This window comes from Takifugu rubripes, chromosome 16, assembly GCF_901000725.2.
Source record: "Takifugu rubripes chromosome 16, fTakRub1.2, whole genome shotgun sequence".
Lineage (NCBI taxonomy): Eukaryota > Metazoa > Chordata > Actinopteri > Tetraodontiformes > Tetraodontidae > Takifugu > Takifugu rubripes.
Window position 1 is genome coordinate 2990360 of NC_042300.1, and position 23424 is coordinate 3013783.

At 47.1% G+C, this 23424-nt stretch overlaps 3 protein-coding genes and 1 long non-coding RNA gene across 6 annotated transcripts; 1 reads left to right on the forward strand and 3 right to left on the reverse strand.

Annotated features, from left to right (window-relative positions):
• Positions 1 to 273: 273 nt before the first annotated feature.
• Positions 274 to 7299, reverse strand: LOC115252953 (feline leukemia virus subgroup C receptor-related protein 1-like). The gene is given in 11 exon segments (XM_029849583.1): positions 274 to 971; positions 1282 to 1349; positions 1528 to 1639; positions 1806 to 1911; positions 3561 to 3671; positions 3915 to 4018; positions 4545 to 4612; positions 5486 to 5626; positions 5689 to 5833; positions 5983 to 6447; positions 6450 to 7299. Coding segments are annotated over 11 exon segments (1626 nt in total). The 5' UTR covers positions 6657 to 7299; the 3' UTR covers positions 274 to 872.
• A 1751-nt stretch (positions 7300 to 9050) lies between these two features.
• Positions 9051 to 11015, forward strand: LOC115252955 (kinetochore-associated protein NSL1 homolog). Of its 3 annotated transcripts, none has more exons than XM_029849600.1 (6): positions 9051 to 9338; positions 9535 to 9607; positions 9814 to 9944; positions 10180 to 10234; positions 10348 to 10415; positions 10503 to 11015. In XM_029849600.1, exons 1-6 carry the CDS (start codon positions 9150 to 9152, stop codon positions 10716 to 10718), a joined length of 732 nt encoding a protein of 243 aa, XP_029705460.1. In that variant the 5' UTR covers positions 9051 to 9149; the 3' UTR covers positions 10719 to 11015. The 3 variants fall into 3 exon arrangements, with proteins under 3 accessions (XP_029705460.1, XP_029705458.1, XP_029705459.1); XM_029849598.1 differs by having other exon boundaries at positions 9052 to 9338; positions 10485 to 11015; XM_029849599.1 differs by having other exon boundaries at positions 9058 to 9338; positions 9817 to 9944; positions 10485 to 11015.
• A 650-nt stretch (positions 11016 to 11665) lies between these two features.
• Positions 11666 to 12150, reverse strand: LOC115252962 (uncharacterized). The gene is made up of 2 exons (XR_003891259.1): positions 11902 to 12150; positions 11666 to 11817 (listed from the first exon to the last, which is right to left on the reverse strand). It is a non-coding gene; the product is annotated as an uncharacterized lncRNA (long non-coding RNA).
• Positions 12151 to 13559: 1409 nt separating this feature from the next.
• Positions 13560 to 15739, reverse strand: LOC115252957 (cyclic AMP-dependent transcription factor ATF-3-like). The gene is made up of 4 exons (XM_029849607.1): positions 15592 to 15739; positions 14937 to 15195; positions 14754 to 14861; positions 13560 to 14566 (listed from the first exon to the last, which is right to left on the reverse strand). The coding sequence occupies exons 2-4, from the start codon at positions 15192 to 15194 to the stop codon at positions 14282 to 14284; spliced, it is 651 nt and encodes a 216-aa protein (XP_029705467.1). The 5' UTR covers position 15195; positions 15592 to 15739; the 3' UTR covers positions 13560 to 14281.
• Positions 15740 to 23424: the final 7685 nt, after the last annotated feature.

The following is a 23424-nucleotide window of genomic DNA, read 5'->3' on the forward strand; positions in this document are numbered from 1 at the left end:
CTAATGTGTGTCTAGCTGACAAATTCAAAGAAGCCCCCCCTTGATGGTGGACAGTGCTTATTAAGAGGGGCGGGGCCTGGCTGCGTTTTAACCAGACAGGTCACTCACACTTTTAATACAAAAACTAGAGTAAAATGAAGTGCTTTGACAAAGTGTTTAAGAGTTGGACCAAAAACACTACTTCATACCAAGATACAAATGTTCTGAGCAGAAAAAAAATGTGTTTCAGGGTTTAGTTACACGATTCTCCATCAGCAGGTCAGACTGACAACGGAACGATCCACTAAACAGGGGGCGTGCTGCCCCCTGGTGGCGAGGAGACGGAATGGGTTATTGACTGCATCCGCTTCTCAGGACGCGTTTGGTCGCTTTGTTTGGGCACGTTTGGAAGCTCATCTGGACTCTGGTCCACTTGGTGCAGATTGTCTACAGTGCAACTGCAAGTGGGCCATCCAATAAATTAAAGACAGGAAGTGAGAGAGACAGGAAGTGATGTAGGGAATCAATGCTGCTAACATGTCGAAGCAGCCTGGCAGAGGTAGAAAGAACTGTTAACTGTGTGCAGATGTGTGGATGAGGAGCCTGTTCATTTCTGCTCAGACGACCCCCCCCCAACTTACTGGTTTGACCACATGTGCATTTCTACCACACCAGTAAAAGCCCAGTGTTCTTTCAAAGACAATGAAGATCATCTCCAGAGTTTCGGGACAATAAAGGATCTCGGGGGTTAAGAGAGGCATGAAGAGCTGGACCAACCCCGCAGGGGTCTCAATGTGCCGATGAATCTGGCTGTGCTTCAGACTCCAGAAGCTGGAGATGGATTCACCACAGGGTGGAGAGGACGTCCGTCCATCCCGTCATGCACAGCAGCTTCATAATGAGGTCTCATGAGAGAGAGTGAACGAGGGATCCATTTTGAGGCCGTTGGGTCTTTTCTGTGAAGGTCCGTCTCCAAGATGACCACGAGGAAGCTGGAAGAAGGAGCAGACATGAGCTGGTGGGGAAAATCATCATGCCAACAACGACCAACACATATATGGACTTTCCCTGTCGGCTCCAAGAGGAGAGCAGGGGCTCCTCGTCCACCTGGACCTCACTCAACCTTTTATTCTGTAAACTGTTCAAGAACCTGTCTCCTCTGAACGTCCCTCATTTTTTCATTAAAGTGGGAATCAAACAACGGACAAAGCCAGCAGCTCTGGGAACTGGAGACTTCTGATGGATGGCTTCAGCAAGATCTGTGTGTGTGTGTACAGTGTGTGTGTGTGTGTGTGGACCTACTGCTGTGAGAGGGGGGCCGTCTCCACTCATGTTTACATTGTGTCTCCTCAGTTCCGACTTAATTAAGGCTGAAACAAGAAAGTAGCCAAAAGGTCAAAAGTCAGCAGGTTGAGGAGATGAACTTTAAAACTACATCCCGCACATGCAGCAGGCCTCATCCAGAACATGTGCACTCCTGACTCGGCAACCAATAAAGCACCACCCTCAATACACCTGCACGCACACACACGTGCACACGCAGCTCACCTGTGAGGATTATTCCCATGAAGATCCAGACACAGAGAAAAAGGTTTCCAGCCAGGGGACTCTGATCTGTGGTCAGTTTGCCCTGAATGAGAGTGAAGAGCATGCCAAATATCTACACACACACACACACACACACACACATGTTCATTAGAGAACGGCACCTACAGAAGCCACTAGGCAACATCTCTATGGTGGGAACTGGGTGGAAGACATCCAACCACTGGTGGAGCACCGAGCCTTCCAGTGGCCACACTGCCTCCTCTAGTCTGCAGGAATACCTGGGCAAAAGCATTAAGGAGTCCCGATGACGTTCCTTCAGACTCCGGGTAGGTGATCTCAACGGCGAACTCGAAGCCCAGCGGCAGGTAACCCGTCATGAAGAACCTGAGAGCAAAGGGGCGTTAAAGCAGCACCTCAGAGCCTGAAGTTTCACAAATGGTTTGTTTTTGTTTCCCTCTGTGATTTCTATAGCAAACGGTGTGTTTGTTCTGAAAACAAGCACATTTGTCCCTCGGGTGTTGTCACACCTGTCCCAGGTGAAGCAGACGGGAGGAGCAGAACCTGCATGGTTGAGTTCTGTCTTATTAACGCATCAGGATCCTCACAGCTGTGACCCTTCCAGCTGGACCCTAAGACACCGAGTTAGGAAGGGGGGTCAACACTTGTGGGCTCCAAAGTCAAAGTCTCATATCTGCAGGACACTTGCAGGAACTCCAGCCTCAATTCAACTTCTGTTGGGTCAGAAGCTGTGGCTGTGGTCTCCTCCCGCTACTTGATGGTTCTTCATACGGCTCTGTTGGGTGGGGTGGGTGACAGGGGACAGGAGATTCTTCAACTGTTGTTGTAACAACAGGAGAAAGGTTTGTTACGGCAGCCGTCAAAGACAAGGAGTCTCACTATAGCAGATGTCTTTCAGATAATGCTGTAGCTAAGCTTAAGGAAGTGATCCCTGTGCTGATCCCAGGACCACTGTGTGTTTCCCCAGGGATCAATCATTAGAATCTTAGCCCTGCTGAGGTTGACTCTGTTGCTGAAGGTGCAGCAACTTCACTGAGAATCACGCTTGATTCTGTTGCCCCCCTGAAAAAGAAAATAATAAATCAGAGGAGGTGTGCCCCCTGGTATAATTCACATATCAGGACCCTCAAGCAGAAAGTGAGAAGACTGGAAAGGAAGTGGCATTCTTGTAAAATAGACAGCTATCATGTAGCCTGGAAAGACTGTCTATTAGTTTACAAAAAGGCCCTTCGCAAGGCTAGAACAGCTTATTTTTGTTCTTTAATTGAGGATAATAAGAGCAACCCCAGGTTTCTCTTCAGCACTGTGGCCAAATTAACCAAGAGTCACAGTGTTTTAGATCCACGTATCCCCTCTTCCCTTAGTGGTGAAGACTTCATGAGCTTCTTCACTGATAAAGTTCTAGCTATCAGAGAGAAAGCTAACCAGGCTATCCCAACAACTGGACCATCACCAGATGTGCTGACTGTGGGAACATACAGGGTCTCCAACGAGCCCTTAAACTCCTTCAGCCCTATATATTTTTCTGAGGCGTCTTCACTAATTCAGAAATCCAAGACCACCACGTGTCTTTTAGATCCCATCCCAACACACCTGTTGAAGGATGTTTTACCATTGATAGGCAGTTCTATCCTGGACCAGATTAATTTACAGGTATTGTCGCCTTTATAGCTGTACACTGACCTGCTGACCTCCGACCCCGCTGACCCACTTAACTCTTATACCAGCAGTTTATTATAATTAATGTATTTCCCTGATCTCTACCTATTCTCTCCTCCACCTGTCCTCCCCCTTCTCCTCTCTCTCTCTCTCTCTACCCAGCCCCCCATCAGCAGGACGGTCCCCCTCCATGAGCCTGGTCCTGCTCAAGGTTTCTTCCTGTTAAAGGGGAGTTTTTCCTGGCCACTGTTGCCTATTGAGGGTCAGGCCCTGGGATTCTGGAAAGCACCTAGAAACAATTTTGATTGTAACAGACGCTATATAAATAAAGATTAACTGATTGAGTCTACACAAACCCCAGAGCTCCAGCAGTGAAGAAGACCAGAGAGATGTTCTCGAGGTCCAGGGTGAAGGTGAAGACAATCATGCCCAGAAAGGAAATGATGTACACAACCAGAGTGGTGATCCTGTAAAAGAGCAGCGGGTCAGGCATCACATCGTCTACCCATGCATGCTGCTAGTTAGCATGCTAGCTGCTAAAATCTAGCATGCTCACTTTAAGGACATTTTCCAAAGAATTTACACATCTGTGTGTTTGGGTGCAAAGGAGCTAAATGTCTTTTGTGGTGTTCTGATGTAATTCACTGAGTATGTGCCTGTAGCTCTCTCAGAAGTAGCTGATGTCCCTCAAAGCATCTTTCCCATCTCACTTGAAGGTCTTTGAATAGTCCAGCCAGACTCCACAGAGGACAGATCCAACCATTCCGGCCACGACCAGAGTCAACCCAATCCTGCCGGCATTCAGCTCCTGGTTCTGGAGAGAGAAAAACCTCATTTTTCACATCAGAAAAATGTTTAGATTGTCCACTTATTTCAGTATCTACTTAAAAAGAACCAAAGAACCTGAGACACAGACAAAGAAAAGCTTTGCACAAGACAGCAAAATACAAAAACATGAACGTGTGTGTGTGTGTGTGTGTGTGTGAGAGAGAGAGTGTGTGTGAGGGAGGCTGCAGACGTTCGTGCTCATGAAGCGAGAACATGAGCTTTCGTCCCGTTCTTCGGTTCTTCGTTCTCGCCCGTCAGATCCAGATTCCATCTGTTCCAGCTCACATTTTATCCCCAACAATGAGGAAGTCTCCAGCAGTCTGGAGTGATCACATGATCATAATAGGGTAATTCTGAGGACACATTTGTTGATCCACTGATCCTCCAGCACCACAAAACCCCTACATCAGAAAATATCATCTATTCAAAGATTTTTGAAGCCATCATCAGAAATCTTCAGTCTAGGTTCCTCCATGTATGAGTAGCTGAACCTGCCAGAGCTCCATTCCCACCTGGTAGCAGGCCATGATCATCTGGTTGAGGAGGGTGGAGACAGAGTAGAAGGACCCCGTCATGATACCTGCAGACAAAGATGAAGGCAGATGTAGTCACGGCAGCAAACACCCAAAATTCCAAGACACTCTTAGACCTCGTCTTCAACTCTTTATGGTCCTGCCAGAAGTTCCACAACTGTGAGTGGCTGTTGCCTGGTAACAGTCACAGAAGTCAAACAGGCGAGACCATGTCTGACGGAGGGTCCCCACGAGGGCTACTATGAACCATCAGGTCACTGTTGAGTTGTCTGTGATGATTGGAGAGGTGAGCATGAGCCCGAGCATTAATAAAGCCCAATTAAACACCATAGGAACGTTGGGCGTGCCGTTTGTGACACTGGCGCTGAAAGTCTCGTTTTAGCTGCATCACATCTGTCCTCAACGTCTTCTCTCAATTTACTAAATAAATTGAGATTTCAGGTTTCTGGTTTTTGTTTTTTTTAAATTATTTGTCAAACCGTTTGGAGCATTTTAACTGTGAAACAGCTGCATTTTCTTTACTGTCCACTGGAGGTGCTCTCTGCTAACTAGCACCACATGGTCCGGTCGCACTGACGGCAGGAAGGACCGAGGTCGCTCTAAGGAAGAGGAGCAGGACAGTCTCTTGTTTAGGAGTGATTCCATCCAACAGACTTTAGTATTTGACGTGACAGAACGACGATGTTACACAAAAAATCCAGCCCTGATGAAAAACCTACTTTTAATACATGTGGATGTTAACCGGTAGCTGTTACTGTTGCTACGTTTGAAACATTCATCTCGGCTACTGATGATGTTTCACAAGCACACAACCAGTATGGGTTAAACCATCTGCAGACTGTCTGCACCGCTGCTAAAGGTCATGTTCCATAAGTTCACAGAAGAAGAGAAAGAGTCATCTGCTGAGGCGTCAGACTCACCGTAGGAGACCAGCAGGAGGACAAAAGCTTTGTTCCTCACCAGGTTGAAGATGGACCGTTTGTAGGAGTAATCCTCAGGAGGGGAGTCTGGGAGGACGGCCTGGGAGTGACTGGGAGGAATGGGAGGACGGTCCCGAATGACTGGAGGAAAAAAAGACAATGAGACCTCGCAGGTAATAGAAGCAGAAAGCCCAATGAGGTACCTGCAACTGTGAGTAAAAAGAGCCCCGTGGACACGGTAGCCGTGATGTAGAACATGACACGGATGTTGTGCGCCATCAGCTCCGGGTCCTCAGGTGTGTTAGGAACCAAAACTGGAGGCAGAAGGAAACCTATGGCTGTGCCAAACTGGGGAGAAAAGAGGGGGTGAGGCAGTTTAGAGAGAGAAAGATCAGAAAAGTCAGCAACAAATGGGTGGGTCACTGCCTGGGGGAAACCGGACCCGGTTCGAGGCTGGTAATTACAACCATGAATGCCGACAGACAGGCTTCCCTCACCTGGTTGCCGAGCACGGCCGTGGCGCACGCCGTAGACACCTCCCGGGGTCCGAACCACACCGAGGCTATTCGCGACGGCAGGCCGAGGATGAACACCTGCGCCACGGCGCAGACGACCTGCGCGGTCAGGGTGAGTCCGAACAGCTCTCGGCTCACGCTTGCGCACTTGAGCCAGGCGCCGGCGCAGTTGAGGCCGGCGCCCAGCACAGCCGTGAGCCGCAGCCCCCGGCGGTCCAGCAGCCAGGTGGCCGGGAAGATGAGCGGCACGTAGACGACCATGTACACAATGGAGAGCCAGTCCACTTTGTCGTTAGTCACGCCGTAGAAGTGCGTGAACACGTTGGTGATGATGCTGTACTGGATCCACTGGAAGGCGTTCACCAGCGAGTACAGGCTGAACACGGCCAGCACAGCGAACCGGCGCCGGTACAGTCTGGTCTGCACTTTCTTCTCTTCCTCCTCCCCCTGTTCGGGAGCATCGCTTCTAACTCCTCCGCCGGCAGCTGCTTCTCATTGTCCGTATCCTCAGCATTCCGGGCCACGCACGCCACCGCCGCCCCGTATAGAGTCGGGTCCGCTCCTTCCAGCTCCGGGGTCTTCCGACCGACCGTGATGTCGTCAGACACGCCGGTGTCCGCGCGCAGATGCTCCTGCACGAGCTCGCCGGCGACCATGATGCTGGCGACGCTTCCGCTTCTTCTTCGGGCTTTTCCGCGATGAGACAAACAGGAAGGCGCAGTTTGCTCTTCGGCAGCGGCTGCCGATGCCCACACCTTCCGCCCCGAGCCTCCACGGCTCTTTTATTCAGCCGATGCTGACGAACGTCCTTCCGATGCCGCCAGCCAATGGCCGAGCAGCGGAGGCTCGTGGCCTTATCTGTGCGCGTAGAGATCCCAGAATGCAGCTGTTGAAGGTTTACATTAGGACTGTTCTTACATTTGGGCGGTATCTGTTTCATTCATTGAAGACGGGAACTCAAATATACGAAAAAGATCAAAGGAACTATGAAACAACAAAGAGCAGATTCGTGCGGATGTATGTCCTATGTCCCACGTGCTCACTGTCTCTACTTCTAATCCTAATCATCCTGACCAAAGCTGCGGAATTAGTCTGATCCCGGCAGTGTCCACAGTTGAGTCCTTTTGTTCTTTAAACATGTCCTGTGGGCGGACGATCTCTCACTTCACATCTCTGCTCACAACAATATTCAGAAGTGAGAGTCTTGTAACTAGACACCTGTGCACATTCTGTGTATAAACCGGTTTGAGAGTTCCCACTGTTTATGTTTGAAGAGCCGTGTAATTTAAAGAGGGGAGCCTGGACGAATAATCCTGTTTCATAGCAGGGCCGTGAGAACCTGCCAACCTGACATGTTGTTACAGAAACACCCTGCCCCTCTACCCCCGATCCCCCAGTCCTGGGAACGGACTAGGAGGGTTCGCCGGGCCACTCTGTCTGGGGGACCGCAGTGGGGTGGGACTGGCCCCAGGGAGGGGACACTGTGAAGGGAGGCGTGAGAGGCCTTTTGACGTCTGCTTAAATGTTGCTGGGAGTTAAATCTTTCCAACAGGACATTCAAAGAGACAGATCTTCAAGGAAGGAATGAGAACACATAGTTCTGCAGAGCACTGCATGGTTTCTCTTGTGCTTCTGCTATTAAAGGTCAGAGTTATAGCTCAACAACCCACCTGGAGCAGAGCCTAAATGGATCTGGACTGATTTTTGGAGATCAGTTTTTATCAGAAATGTCTTGGATTTGGCAGCACAAACGACACAAAGCCAAAGCCCAATAGTGGGTTTCATCCTGGTCTCAGTCTTTTGATGTTGTCTTGATATCTAAACTACAACTCATGTCTTCCTGTAGAGCTTCACTTGTAGAAGGATTGATTCCATTAACACAGAACAACAAACTGATCAAGTTCCTGACAATAACCCTGGGCCCATATTTACAAAGAATCCTCAGATTGAAAGTAGCTCTTCAAAATGTGGTCAGACGCTGGAACACGGTTAATCCCAGCCAGGCTGACGCATTTTCCAAGTTCGGTATTGTCAGAACTTGTTAGCGCTCGACTTTGACTCTGATTATTCCAGTGAAACGTTTTTTATCTGTAAGAGGCCAGAAAGTTCCTCTTTATGCATGAAGGCCCAGGTTGAAACAAAAGTGCTTTTAACACAGCTTCACCTCCTCCAGAGGCCTAAGAAACAACCTTCTCCTCCTGTTGCCCCTCAGCCAAGACCCCACTGAGCAGACTGGATACACTCTCTCCTCCTCTTCTTTCAGAATCAATACAATTAGAGACATACCAAACAACAGACGTAGTGTGGAACCTTTTATTACCAGAAAATTCATATTGGGCTGCCCAGGACCTTCTCCATGCTGCAGTGGGTGCCTGCTGATCCATGGAGCCAGCAGAGCTGCCCATTGTGAGAAAATAAACATGTTTCCATCCCGCAGACAGCAAGCATTCAGGCCAAACTGAAGCATGTTGTAGGAGAGTCAATATCACTATAAAGTGCTTTTGGTGTCCTCATCAGAATCACTCACTCATCATGAAAATAACAGAATAATTCAACTCTAAGGTTTTATTATAAGTGACCAAAGATTTGCACACATATCAGTACAATAATATCTCTTAAAATGTGTTTCCTTCATTTTATAGCATCCTTTTTGGTGTTTTGCTGCATGCAGGTAGAGAAGATCAAAACTGGCCTGTTCACCTGCTAATTTGGGGGCCAAATAGTATTGTTTAAAGCTTTGACCAGATATCTTTGTGGTTAGATTTTATTTAGAAATGAAATTGCAATTTTCGCTGATTTTATGGAGAAACAAATAGTTTGCAAAGGTTTAATTACTATCCAAATACTTTTACCATGAAGTAAAACAGTGTTGAGAAAGAGACTAAATATCTTTCTGAAAATCACTAGGTAATTACAAAGTATTTATTCTACTTTGTCAATGTCCATGACATTGTTGACATAAATGCGTCAAACGAAGTTGTAATTGGCAATCGCACCCACATTCGAACCAAAATAACGTCGCAAATTAAAATTATGAGCTGAGCTCCTGGGTAGGAACTCTCCTGTCTCTTTTACTTCTGGGGAGCGCTTTTGATGGTCGGACCAGGAAGTTCCGGTGTGCGTTTGACTATAAACAGTTGGCGGTAAAAATGGATGCTGAGCAGGGAGGATGTTTACCTACCGACGATACAGATCTGGAATACAGGGTAAAGGTAACGTCGAAGAAAGACGTAACCGAACAGTTAAATAAGTATAAAAAGATTTTAGAAACAGTTTTCGACGGGCAACCGGATGTTGAAGAAGAGATTAAGCGAGTTTTACTGCAGGAGCTGCTGGCGGTGAGTCACAGCAATAGCCTTCATTTCTTTGCCCTTTTCCGTTCTCTTTATTTAAGCAACACTTTGTACATAAAAGTTAAAAAAAAAAAGGAAATAAGAAAATGTTTAAAATCTTTTGTTTCTGTCAGGAAAAACTGCTTAAAATGATTGCACTTCATTTAACATGGTCTTTTGGTTCTGCTGGACCTTTGGGCAGAATTTTGAGGCGGCCGTCCTGGACAACGTGTTGGTGAACGGGCAACGTTGGGAGGACGCAGCAGATGCTGAAGGTGGTTCTCCTTAGCCAAATGGTGGCTGTTATTATACTATTCACAGCATCTGTGCACACAACAGCTGTTTTCTCCACAGGAAGTGTGCAGTTACTGGTAAAGGGTAGGAAGTTCTTACTGATGCAGCAGCTGGTGTCAGTCAGAAGCATCAAAGCTGAGTTATGATTGCATTGATTTATCTGTTTTTATTCTGTCTATACTCTCAGCAGAAGAGGCCACTGATCTTGATGTGCTGCTTGATGACACTATCGTGGAGGCCGCCTGGAAGCGACGTGTCTATCCCAAACGCATCCTGCCCCACGTGGTCCACTCTCTCAAGGCTGAGCGGAAGCTCCTGGTGGGTTGATCCAGGCTGCCTGATTTATTCTGTGCAACAGCAGCTGACCCTATCTTCTAACTCCTAACCCTAACCCGAGGACCAAAGCACTTTGCGCTTTAATCTGATAAAAACTTTTCCTGTACATCGTGTCATCACCGCAGTGTTGGTCTCTGTTTTTGTTTCTCATCATTTCAAGGTGCCATAGTTTATATATCGCTGGTGTTCCTCCATATGGTCTATGTCTGTCTTCCAGGAGCTGTACCAGAACACTGTCAACCCTCAAGAAGTGGTCAAAAATCCTGATCAAGGTAACTCATCAATCTTTCTTTTTTGTTGTTGTTGTTGTTGTTGCCAGTCTTGTTTTTCTATCAGGATTCAAGCATATTTTTCCATCTTGGCTGTATTTTTCATGTTTGACCAGAAAACACCATGAGGGATGTGTCAGCGGCAGCTCCCCAGTTGGTCAAAGAGGCCATCCAGGTCATGAAGGTAACACACGCAGGATCCTCTCGTCCACCCACACCCACACACAAAAGTTGACGCACGCTGTTTTCACAGTCCATCCCAACCGTGCAGAGACAGGCTGAAGGCCTCTGCCAGATCCTCAGCACCAAACCCAGTCACACCACACTGGAGATCCACCAGGACGTGTTCGCTCACAGCGGCCAAGCAGACGCTTGCCTGCTGCCGGTGGGGCGGGGCCAATGGAGCCAACGGCCCATCAGAAGAGCTGTACAGGAAGAAGCAGCTACAGGTGGATACGTCCCCCCCATAAAGAAGCCTGTTAGCTGATGCCGAAGGAGGCGGGGCGTGGCAGTTGTTAGCATTAGCGGGGGAACTTGGGAGGCCATGTGATGCGAGGACTGGCTGTTGTCATCAGAAAGGCCTCCAGCAGCAATTTTAATCTGCTTCAGAAACACAGTAAAATCCTGTTACAATGTGTTTATGAGGCCATGGATGAAATATTGACAACCTGTATGTTTATGTTAGAAGTCTATCTCGATTGATGTCATTTTCTAATATTTCATTGCGTCTGCTAATAGGTGGTGTGACTTGTTTAAAAATAAACTTACTTTTGTGTCTGTGTGATTTGCTTTTCCTCTGAGTGAATCAGGTTCTATTTGGTGGATCAGCCCCATTGTCTAATGATGGACTCATCTGGACTGCTCTCCCCTGGCCCTTGGGCACGGCAGATCCTGTTGTGTATCTAATTTGGTTGTCAGGAGAAAAGAAATAGTGTGCAGCTCAAAGGAGCTGATTTCCTCCATAAGGGGAGTTCATTGTTCTCCAGTAAAGCTGTAAACCAAGAAGAGAAGTGACAACATACCAGTGCTGTTACATCCTAAACTGCTGCAGTTCACCCCCCACTAATTTACCCAGAATGCTTTGAAAAGATGACAAATGTTTGATTCTGTTCATTCACAGAGGAACAGGCTGATACAGGTTCATATAGTCCCGAATGGAGCGCCCAAGTAGACCACTAGTGTGCACTGTTGACCAGGCTGAGACGAACCGCGTTGCTGCGCCACCTAGTGGTGAAACCTGCCCTGCTCGGACAGGTTTTCCGACATCGTGATGTTTGTGTTTAACATCAACAGTGATGTCACAGATGGAATTCTGGGAAACAAATCTTGTATTCATCCCTCTGATTATCAGATCAAAGTAATGTTTTACTGTAAAAGACATTAATAGATTTAAAGCCGCATTACTGGTACGTTATAAAATCAAATGTAGAGTAAGAGTGAAAAATGTTTTAATGATATCAGCAAAATAAAAGTTCAGAAGACTCCAACTGCTGCAGGCTTAATGGGGAGGAGGGGTCACTCCAGTCACTCAGAGGTCATTGGTTCAGTCCCAGACCCAGGTGGAAACATCTTTCCAGGGGTGAACCCTAAGATGGATGAAGTGGCAGCACGTGAAGGTGCTGAGAAATCAGCAAAGATGAACAAAAGTGCTGTAAATAGAGACCACTCACTCAATAGCAGTTCCAGGATCACACAAGGTTTCAGTGCTGGATCAGATGTTTTGGGAAGACTGGATGATTTCATTGCATTCAATGATGTCATGCTCAGCTCCTCAACCAGGAAAAGCTTCATCATGTTTCTTCACAGTCATTAATTTAGCTAATTTATCTTACAGGTTTTTTCCATGGTTTTCTTCAGAAGCACTGGGAGCTTCACCGGTCAGCGGTGGTGACCGTGTAGATGCTTTATTTTTCAACAGCTTGTTGTTTGCTTACTACTTTCTTATTTAGCGTGTTGTCTTCCTTCCAGCTGTCCCCCCTCCCCTCTCCCCCCTTGTTTTTCTCACCTCTCTTACTTTCTTGTGTTCATGTGATCAGCTGTGAGCTTTGACCTGGAAACTCTGTTGCTGTGTCATCGCTGTTGTGGGTTCATCGCTGTTGTGCATCATTGTCAGTGTATCTTTGGTCTTACTGACTGTGACCCCGCCCACCAATAACCCTGTCACTCAAAGCACCTGGTGTAGAAAGCAAACATGCCTTCTCATGTTCCTGAGGAAGGCAGGCTGGTAAAGATTTTAATCTTAATCAGTTTTCACCACTCCTGATTCTGATCAGCCACATCAGATATTTACCCATAATTCTGAGGGGAACATAAGAAAATGTTGACTCTTGCAATAATTTCAAAAATCTTTGGGGAAAACTACAGAATTGTGAGGAAGGTAGAGGGAATTTTTTGGTTTCTCCCATCCCTGAGAACTGCCACAACGCCCTGTGAGCTCTGAGGATTTCCTGCCCAGAGCTGAGCTCTCACTCACGTTGTGGGTGTGCTGAAACCTGAACTTCCGCTTCAGCCACCAATGAGTGGACTTTCCCATAAAAACCATGTCTGATGCTGAAACCGATCTTCTGTAACACCACACCATGTCCAACGCTAAAAATGTCAACAGAATCCAGTAGCTCTCCTGATTCAGAGACCTTCCATCATTTGCTGGGTTCTTTCCAAGATCTTCCTGTACTGATGTGAGACAGGCCAGAAAAGTGGAAACAGGAAGTAGTCTTTCAGCAGAATTGCTGGCTCATGCTGATACTTAACAGGTAGGTGTCGTAGTGTAGGCAGAGCAGGACGGACCTTCTGCCTCAGGCAGAACTGTGACCTTTACTCTCTCAGCCTGCTGGACAGGGTTGGCCCACCAGTGTTCTGGGATACCTTTCAGTTGGTTTCTGAGTTTAAGCTGGTTAAAGCCCTTTTCACATTAAACAGAAAGCAGTGAAGAACAGAACTCTAGAGCGCTTCTGACCCACATCACCTGACGGAACCGATAGTTTCAGACAGACGGAGCTTCTGTATGAACACGTCACCAGCCGTAGCGATACATTAAGCCCCACCCCCGGTCCCTCAGGTGCTGTCCTGTCGTTCCACTGTGACACGTTATACCTTATAACACCTCTACAACAATCTGGGTTTTATTGCCGCTTACTTTGCAAATCTCAGCAGATGCTCATTTAACCTATAAACTAGAGAAATAAATTGATAACATAGCTGCCATATTTATGAGCCGATGGTTTTATTTCGTGAGCTGTTGGTTATTTGTGTGGGAACTGCAGAACACCTAAATTCTGCTCCAATTGGAGGACTGGATGAGGCTTTGAAAGGAAGGAGAACCTCAGCACATGTTTGACATGAAGCCATTTAATTAAGAAAGTATCAAAAGAAAGACACACATGACCACACACAAGAGGAAGTCAAGTTTTCTTAGAGGTTTGATGTTTGGTCTGATGAAAGGTTCATCTTTCAAGGACAATAGGAGCTCAGAAAACACATCAGTGTGAAGCTCTGAAGAACCATCTCAACATCTACAGACTCAAATCCACTTTAGACAGAAGAGCAGATTAAATAGGACAGCTTCAACAGGTCAAAACATCTAACCTGGAAGAAAGATGTTAACCATCATAAATAAAGTGTGTGAGTGTGGTGATGCCGCTGACACGGCAGGCAGAGTTCAACACTCAGAGATGAACAACATCGGTCGAGACGAAGCTCAAACTTGTCATCCACAGCAGGACACAAACTGGCCTTTCCAGCCAACATAGAAACATCTACTTAATGATTCCATAGTGCTTTCACATTGTGAGCAGAGTTATGAACTCTTGTGGAGATGAGCGGCTGATGAAGGACCTCCAGCCTTTGTCTCAAGCCAAAACTCGTAGCAGCAGGTTTAGGACTTTGGTACATGAGGAACTGGCCCATTACCAGTGAAGGAAGGGTGTGCTAGCAGCAGCATCTGTTCTTGGCCCTGACCTTGTTCTCAGGTAAAAAGTGTCATTAGCAGCTCCACCAGCTTCTGTGACAGCCTGAGCTTCATGTGTGGGAGCAGAAGATCCACGTGTCCTCTCATAGATGATCGGGGCAGTGGATGTGATCCAGCGTTAGAAATCCCGCTGGCATTTCACTGGAGGAGGAGGAAGAGCTGGTGAGGTTGTGGAGCTGGAGGGTGCTCTCCTTGATGTGCTGGATAAACAGGTTCCTCTCGTCCTCGGGTGTTTGGCCGTTCTCCGCTCGGACGATGCAGGTTGGCCGGTGCAGGTTGAGCATGTAGACCAGCTGCTGCTTCTGCCGCTTCAGCTCCTCAATCTGAGCCTTCAAGTCAGTGTTGACCGTCTCCAGTTTCTCTGACTCCTACAGAAGAGGGAGGAGGACAAGAGGAGTGAGATTCTCTGTAGTTTCCCAGAAGAACCAGACAGAATCTAGTCTGAGATTAACGCATCATGGCTCATGTCTCCTTCCTTCAGTTCCACCTGAGGAACCTTCTGAGAACCTTTTACTGTCATTAGAAGAGATAGATATTACTGAGATAGAAGAGCACCTTCTGCAGAGACTCCGTCTTCTCCTTCTTCTTGTTGCGACACTTGGCAGCAGCTACTTTGTTCCTCTCCCTCCTCCTCTTCCTCCTCTCCACCTCCTGAGGAGACGCCTGGGCAGCATAGGTCAAACGGGTTACTTCAGGTTCTGTAGAACTCCAACCAAAGAGGGGAATTCAGCACCTCACCTCTCTCCTGTAGCCCGACTCAGAAGTCAGGGGTTCGAACGGACGGTCCGAGCTGGAGCTGGCCCCATCGGAACTCAGGTCCACGCTGAGCCCGCTGGACAGCCTCTTGTTCTGGATGGCCAGCCGCAGCTCCTCTTTCACAATGGGGGTAAAGTTGGTGAAGTCGTCGAGGGTGAGAGTGGTCGGTGGGGACAGACAGGGCACCAGAGCAGAGCAGCTGATATCAGCCAGTGAGGGGCCCGAGTGCTGCAGCATCATTCTGGAAATAAAACCCAACATGGTTAACCCATCAGAGAAGGTCCGAGGATCACATACACGTCACCAAGTTTTCTGATGTCATCTGAACACGTGACTCTCAAGCCAGGACTACGATGAGAGCTGACAGGACATCAGCGACAGCTCACACCAAGTCGTCCGACAGTTTCCCGACACACGTTCGCGTCATTCAAAGAGAAAAGTTCTAATGTTCCCGCTGCCCAGGTGGGCAGAGAACGTCAGAGATGTGCCACAACTTTATGTTCTACGCGGAAAGTTGGAGAAGCGTCCCAGGACAGCGGAGCGCACGAGTCTCTATCCGCGCCGACACCTTCACAGACCGGGAATAAAGCCGGCGAGCAGCGCCCCCGCCCCACAGCCCCCGAGGAGCCGGACCTACCTGTGAAAGAGGCTGATGTCCGGAAAGAAAAGGCGCTTCCTCCTAAGTCCTCAGCTGATGAGCTCATGAAAGGCTTGTGCTCACCGCGTTGCATCACCCGCTTTTATAAGGCGGCGGTGGGCGGAGCCACGATGACGCCACCGTCAGAAAACCGCTAGGCGAGGAGGAGGAGGGGCCGGCGGTGACGTCATCCTAATAATAGAAGGCTTACCCTGCGATGATGCAATCCAGCAATCCCGAGCTGGTGAGCCATAAACAGACCAGGCTTCCCCCCCCTCACCCCTTCAACACACACACACACATACACACACACACCCCTCACTCTCCTCACACACAGACCTGCCCCCCTTTCCCACACACACACACACACACACACACACACACATCCCTCACCGTCCCTCCTGTCTTCCTGTTCCTCTTGTCCAAAAGTAGTTTTATTACATTATTGAATGTTTATTAAATTACTTATTAACCACTGTATTTACAGCATTTTCAAGCAGAGGAAAGAACATTTGGACAGACAGACAGACAGACAGGCAGGCAGACAGGCAGGCAGACAGGCAGGCAGGCAGACAGACAGACAACTGCTAGGGTCAGTGAATGGTCAGGGGTCGGTCCTGGACTGGACTGAGATTGATCCAGGGCAGATTTTCTCGGGACCAATGAAATGTTGAGTTCTCCCTGTAGCATCCGGTCAGAGGAGCTGCAGCAGGTTTAAAAAGGTCCAAATTTGAATTTGAGTCTTCAGAGTTTCTTTGTAGCGTCCGTTTAAGGAAGCTTATTGCTATAGCAACGCGATGTGAAGCTGCTGAAAAATCATTTTGTGATTTTATGTTGTGATATATTGTGAGTTTGTACCCATCTTTCACCCATGAAAAATTCTCAGCATTTCAGATGTGGACTTACAGGAGCTCCATTTCCTTCCCCCTCGCTCACTTCCTGTCACAGTCACACTCTCACATTGTTGAGAAACGCCTGTGTGGGAGGAGCTTCATTCACCTGGGGTCAGGTTTTCAGGGAAATCTGGGTTGTTGTGTGGGAGAGGAGCCATAAAAGTGAGTTAATATCTAACCGGTGGTTTGGTGTTTCCTTTTGAGGAGCTCCTCAGCTGTAGAGAGGAAACCTTTCACAGAGTGCTGAGTCAGTCAGCCAGAGAGGACCCACGTGAAGCACAAACATGAAAATGCACACACATTGTTCCTCTTTATTTGAAATGATTCAGTGAATCTCCAAATGTGTGTTTCAGGGTGTGGATCTGAAGCTGGAAGGCCACAGCGCCAAGGGTTAAAGCTGGGGTCCTTCAAGGCACCGTGGAGGTGGGCAGAGTTTAAGGACACATTTTTAGTCCACATCCAAACCTATGAGGACCAGTGAGGTCATGGTTTTCTTTGATGTGGACCTAAAAATAATCATACAATTGTGGGCTGTCAAAGATTAAAAATGATAAGAGCTGTGACATTCACACACGCTTAATCAGTGGTGAAAAGGTCATAGGTCACCACACGCTCCAGATCCTGACGTCATCGCTGACCCTGTTGACTATTAATAACAGTGATTTGTGGACTGACCCACCAGCTAAATAAGACCTCCTCTATTTTTGGATCAGGTAGTTTCACTGTGTATGTGTGTGTGTGTGCATGTGTGTGCGCGTGTGTGTGTGCGTGTGTGTGTATACGTGCTCGCCCAACGTCACACTCTAAAATACACACAGGAGCTCTGAGTTAACCCTAACCCTTACCCTAACCCTAACGCTAAACAATAACCCTAACCCCTGACCCTAGCTAACTCTAACCCTAACCCTAACCCCTACCCTAACCCTAATGCTAAACACTAACCCCTGACCCTTACCCTAACCCCTACCCTAACCCTAATGCTAAACACTAACCCCTGACCCTTACCCTAACCCCTAACCCTAGCTAACCCTAACCATAACCCTTACCCTAACCCCTAACCCTAACCCCTACCCTAACCCTAATGCTAAACACTAACCCCTGACCCTTACCCTAACCCCTACCCTAACCCTAATGCTAAACACTAACCCCTGACCCTTACCCTACCCCTAACCCTAACCCCTACCCTAACCCTAATGCTAAACACTAACCCCTGACCCTTATCCTAGCCCCTTACCCTAACCCCTAACCCTAGCTAACCCTTACCCTAACCCCTAACCCTAACCCTAACCCTAACCCCTACCCTAACCCTAATGCTAAACACTAACCCCTGACCCTTACCCTAACCCTAACCCCTACCCTAACCCTAATGCTAAACACTAACCCCTGACCCATACCCTAACCCCTAACCCTAATCCTAGCTAACCCTAACCATAACCTTAACCCCTAACCCCTGACCCTAACCCCTACCCCAGGGGTCACCAACCTTTTTGAAACCAAGAGCTACATCATGGGTACCGAGTCGTGTGAAGGGCTACTGCTTGACACACTCCTCTAAAATAACAAATTGTGTGTGTGTGTGTGTGTGTGTGTGTGTGTGTGTGTGTGTGTGTGTGTGTATCAATAACTTAGAGTGGCTAACAGAAAAGCTCAATATTCAACACTTTATTATTATTCTCAGCAATTGTTCAGATGATCACTTCTACATTTGATCAGAAAAAAAATGTGGAGTTTTCACCAGACCCTTTCAACCATAAGAAACTAAACCATTTTAACAATTCATAAACCATGTTGAACCACGTTTTAAAAAGTTATGCAACATTTAAAAAAAATAACTTTCATATTGAATAAATCTTAACAAATCTACTGCAATTCTGCTCAAAATCTGTTACATTTTATAAACACCCTTTTTAGCTCCTGGGCCTTCTCTGACTGTAGAATGCTTCCCGGTGGGTAGTTAGCATTAGCATTGTAGCTTTCATGACGCGTAGTGAAGCGTCGCTCCACATTGTGCTGCTTCGCCGTCATTACAGTCGCCCCACAAATGCAACATACACACCTTCCTTTCACAGTAGTAAAATATTACTCTTCCTCCCATTCACTTTGAAAATGATAGATTTACTGTCTTCTTTTTGCCACGTTTTCGGGGTAGAAAATTGCCCTCCACTCACCATCTTCACTGCCTTCTAGTTTATTCTCCACAAGCGCAAAGGTTCTTTCATGCGCACAATACTGACCTTTGAACTAGGCCAGAGTTCACCTTCACTTTATTTATATTTTTATTTATTTTTTTAAAATCTATGAAAATGCAGGTGTGATTTAAAAAAAGTAGCGGTAGAAAATTTTTTCTTAGACGCTATTTTTAGAACAGGCTTGCGGGTGAATCATGGGGTCATTGCGGGTGACTTGGTGCCCACGGGCACTGTGTTGGTGACCCCTGCCCTACCCTAACCCTAACGCTAAACCCTAACCCTAACCCCTGACCCTTACCCTAACCCTAATCCTAGCTAACCCTAACCATAACCTTAACCCCTAACCCCAGCTAACCCTAACCCTAACCCTACCCCCTAACCCTAGATAGCCCTAACCCTCCGGGTGGCCATGTGTCTTCTAAGGTGCCTGAGCTCAGTTTTTGGTTCCAAATCTGACTGATGGTCCTGATGGAAGTGGTCCTCACAGGCGTGGTAACCCTGTGTGAGAAGACCCAGAGGGCAAACGTCAACCTAACACCGTATATTTAATCTCACTTAAACTGACCAAATTCATCCTCTCCCAAGCTTGGTTAGGTTGGTTGCTAATGAGCGTAGCATGTTGGCTAATGCAGTTTTTAATGTGCTTGCCCAACAGAAGTGTCCAGTTTTGTTTCTAGCTGGAATCACAAGTGAACATATGACCTTTTTGTGCCCTTGTGGTTACCTTTCCAGGCTTATGGGGCAAACAGTTTCATTTCCCTTCTGCCCAGCAGGAACTCTCGCTATGACAACGTGTCCCAATGGTTCAGTCAGAATGAAACTGAGAGGCTGCAGCTCCACAACAGGAGGCCTTCACACACTCACACACACACACACACACACACCCCTCTGCTCACTTCCTGGATTTATGAACATGAAATTATGCCACCCCCTGCTGGGTTTCTACCCTCCCAGTCATTCGGGAAACCACTGAGAATATTTCCCGGAAAAAAGGATGACATCATCAGCTCCTGCTCAGAGGAAAAGAAGAGGAGGAGGAGGGGAGAAGGAAAGATGAGGAGGAAGAAAGGGGGGAGCACAAAGGAGCGCTGAATGTGCGACAACTATTGAAGGAAATGTGATGATGAGGGAACGTTTTAAACATACGGCTGTATAAATGCTTTTTTAAAATTGAAATTCTGTGAATAATTAGAAAACAGTTAAACAATCATCATATTAATGCATCAATTGAGTGGTCAGTTGTTTTAATGATTATTAAAATATCCCAAAATCAAAAATTCAAAATCAGCAAATTGTTAAAATATGTAGAATGGCACACATTTTAACATCTTTTTTCTTTTTCTGCTTCTTTGTTCTCTTCTCCTTCTCTCCTAAGGTGCATCATCGTTTTCCGGAAGCTGCTGCTCCTCCATCATTCCTCCATCCATCCTCCTGTCATGTGACAGAGGCAGGCTCCTCCCCCACACTCCTGCATCACATGACTATTGACCTCATGTCTCCTGCATTCTTAGATAAACTCCAACTGCCTGAAGTCTGAAGACTTCAAGTAAATGTAAGTTCTGCTGCTGAAACAATGTGTGTGAAACACCTGTTTCTACATTAAAAATATCTTTTATACATCATTTACAGCAACACCTGTTTACATATGCTGAAATACAGGAGCTCCACACAGATAACTACAGACAAACACAGGTGAATCACTAGCTGATTAAAGACAGAGATGGTAGTTTTTGCTATCTCTCTCCTCTCCTCTCCTCTCCTCTCCTCTCCTCTCCCCTCCCCTCCTCTCCTCTCCTCTCCTCTCCTCTCCTCTCCTCTCCTCTCCTCTCCTCTCCTCTCCTCTCCTCTCCTCTCCTCTCCTCTCCTCTCCTCTCCTCTCCAGGTCCACCCCTGGATAGGTCACCAGTTTGAATATTTGGGTTTGGTACCTTGCTCAAGGGTGCCTTGGCACCTTCTCCTTCTACCAGAACATCTTCCATGTTTTGTCTTCACTGGGACTCGAACCCAGAATGCTCCACTCCTCATCCCAGCCCCCATCAGACTAAGCTCCCTTGGTTATTATGTGATGTTTTATGTGAGAAGGATTTCCCATGATCCTCCTGCCGGCTGACTTGGCTATTGATGGTCTCAGGCTTTCGGCTGATCTGTTACCATCTCTGTTTATATTTACAGGACTGTTGCTGTGGCAACAGAAGCCTCCTCCTCTGGTCTGCACAGATACCTGATGGCTGTTTCCTGGTGACATCACTCAGGTGCTGAAGAAGGTCTCAACTCCTCTCTCCCAGCCTGGCCCTCACAGGAAGTAGACCAAAGCAAGGAAGGAATGTGGTGAACTGGAAAGTATCCCAGTATCCCCAGCTCAGGGCAGTGGTTTGTCTGGGCCTCACATCCTCAAACTCTCTGCACGGTTATTTTTAGATTCTGGGTAAAGTAGGTTATATGGCCACAGCAGCTGCAACACACACACACACACACACACACACACACACACACACACACACACACCCTGTTTCAAGTGACAATGACATCACAGTCTCGTCTCTTACAGACTGTTATGCAAATAGACACAACGTCACCTTGTTGATGGTACAACTTCCGCACTCATAACTAATGACAGGGTCTCTACATCTTATATAAGATCTATAGATCTTATATAACCTACAAGGTCAACAATGTGTCTTTGAGGAACACCTGGAAGGGTTTAAATTCAAAATTTCAGTAAACATCATGGTCAGACTGACCAGTAGCTGCCAAAATGAGATTGGAAGAACATTAGTTAAACAATTTCGAGAGGAGAACACACACTCTCAGACGCAGTCAGACACAGTCTCTCTCACACACACAGTAACACACTGGATTTGTTTGATGACTAATGATGAATCAGCAGGTGGTGTTTGAAGCAGCATGACACAGCAGATCAGAAGATACAATGAACAGCACAAAAGTGCACAAAGAGTCACGGGACTGGAAGAGGAAGTGTGGTCTGACAGCCCAGGAGGAGTAGAAGAAGACCATCAAACGTGAGCATCAGCTTCCTGAACTGTTGTTGTCATCCATCCATCCATCCATCCATCCATCCATCCATCCATCCATCCATCCATCCATCCATCCATCCATCCATCCATCCATCCAGGCCAATCAAGGAGCTAAGATGAGGTGACATCATCCCCTGATCACCATGGTGACCTCAGCCTACATCATCATGAATTCCTAATGATGGATTTGAGTGCATCCAATCAGCAGAAGTAGAGGATAGTCAGGTAACAGGCCTGACAGCAGGCAGCCAATCAGAATTCAGGACACAGATTACAGCCTGGCTCAGAGGGAATCAATAATGTAGGCACGCGACCACACACACACACACACACACACACACACACACACACACACACACACACACACACACACACACACACACACACACATTGCCAGTGATAGCCAATGATACAGAGATGATAGCAGAGAAGAGAGGAGGAGAGAAAGAGTTGAAGATGGAGAGAAGTAAACAGAAGAGTGGTAGAAGTCAAAGATGACCTCAGTATTTGTGTGATTCACCAGGTGAGTCACCTTCAGGAACATCGATAGCAAGCATACAGAGCAATGCTCTGCTGCTGCCTGATGTTTCTGGGAGCAGGAACAAAAACCCTCTCAGATGGCCTTTTTTTTGTCTCTTTAGGACAGATAAAACAAAAAAGTGCACCTCTGGGAGTCAGATTGGACACGAGGATGAAGTTGCAGTTCACTCCGCGGCCTCTGGGGGGCTATAAGGGGGGGAAAAGACAGCACGTCCTCTTTCAGTCAAATATTCCTGATCAAATAAGTCAAATATGCCCACTGGGCTTCAGGAAGAGGATTTTGTCTTAAGCAGGATATAACACACAGTTATCACAGATCACATGACCTGATTTCGCAAGTGGCTCGGCAGGTTTGTCCAGGTTGAATTATGCGTAACTGTAAAAGTGTGTACTTTGTTACCTTAAAACCACAAATGTTTAACCCCATAAATATTTGGGAGAGATGGAACCAGTGCCGAGAGCACAATGGGACAGTTGGAAACACCAGTTTGTGTATTTAAGCCCAGTTGGGCCTGAATCAGGACCTGATTGGTGGAGCTGCAGATAAGTTGGCGTGTTGTGTTCAGGAACACCTGGGGATTTCCAAAGATAAGAAGACCAGAGTAGGTCTGGTGCTGCAGCTCTGTCACATCAAGCCTGTTGAACGTGATGGAGCTCTGACTCAGCTGATGGAACAGAGCCTCCATTCTGCTGCATCTTCACTTCTCTTCTTAGACTCTGGAGACACAATTGGTTCTTCTTTCTCTGTTTCCAGCAGGTCAGGAGGTCAAAAGTGAAGACTACAGCGGTTCATTTCATCACCATGTGTCACCATGTGTAGATGTGCGGCTGCTGCATCATCAATTGCTTTTCATCAATGTTCGAAAACAGAAATGTTCCCCTAACAAGACCCAAACTTTTGGTTCCTGATGTTTCTGCTTTAATCTCCAGATTTTTGGAACTCACATCATTCGTCACCTATTGTGATCAAACGTGCATGAAGTTGATTCAGCAGTTCAGCATGAGGAAGCGTAAGGCCCCGCCCCTCCATGGTGGGCGGGGCGGCCTAGGCCTCATGAGGACACACCCCTTGGACAGAAATCCAAAGATGGGAATCATCTAAACCAGCTGGATCGGGAGAACTGCTGATCATGTGAGCAACATGGTCACAGATTCTTCAGTCAGCTGATTTCATCT

Excerpts from the sequence above, each read along its gene's own strand:
- LOC115252955 (XM_029849598.1), top strand. The coding sequence starts at position 9,150 with ATGGATGCTGAGCAGGGAGGATGTTTACCTACCGACGATACAGATCTG. Across the intron at positions 9,339-9,534 it reads TACTGCAGGAGCTGCTGGCG|AATTTTGAGGCGGCCGTCCT; the intron begins GTGAGTCACAGC and ends ACCTTTGGGCAG. Across the intron at positions 10,416-10,484 it reads AGGCCATCCAGGTCATGAAG|TCCATCCCAACCGTGCAGAG; the intron begins GTAACACACGCA and ends CTGTTTTCACAG.
- LOC115252957 (XM_029849607.1), bottom strand. The coding sequence starts at position 15,194 with ATGATGCTGCAGCACTCGGGCCCCTCACTGGCTGATATCAGCTGCTCT. Across the intron at positions 14,862-14,936 it reads AGTCGGGCTACAGGAGAGAG|GCGTCTCCTCAGGAGGTGGA; the intron begins GTGAGGTGCTGA and ends TATGCTGCCCAG. Across the intron at positions 14,567-14,753 it reads AGACGGAGTCTCTGCAGAAG|GAGTCAGAGAAACTGGAGAC; the intron begins GTGCTCTTCTAT and ends CCTCTTCTGTAG.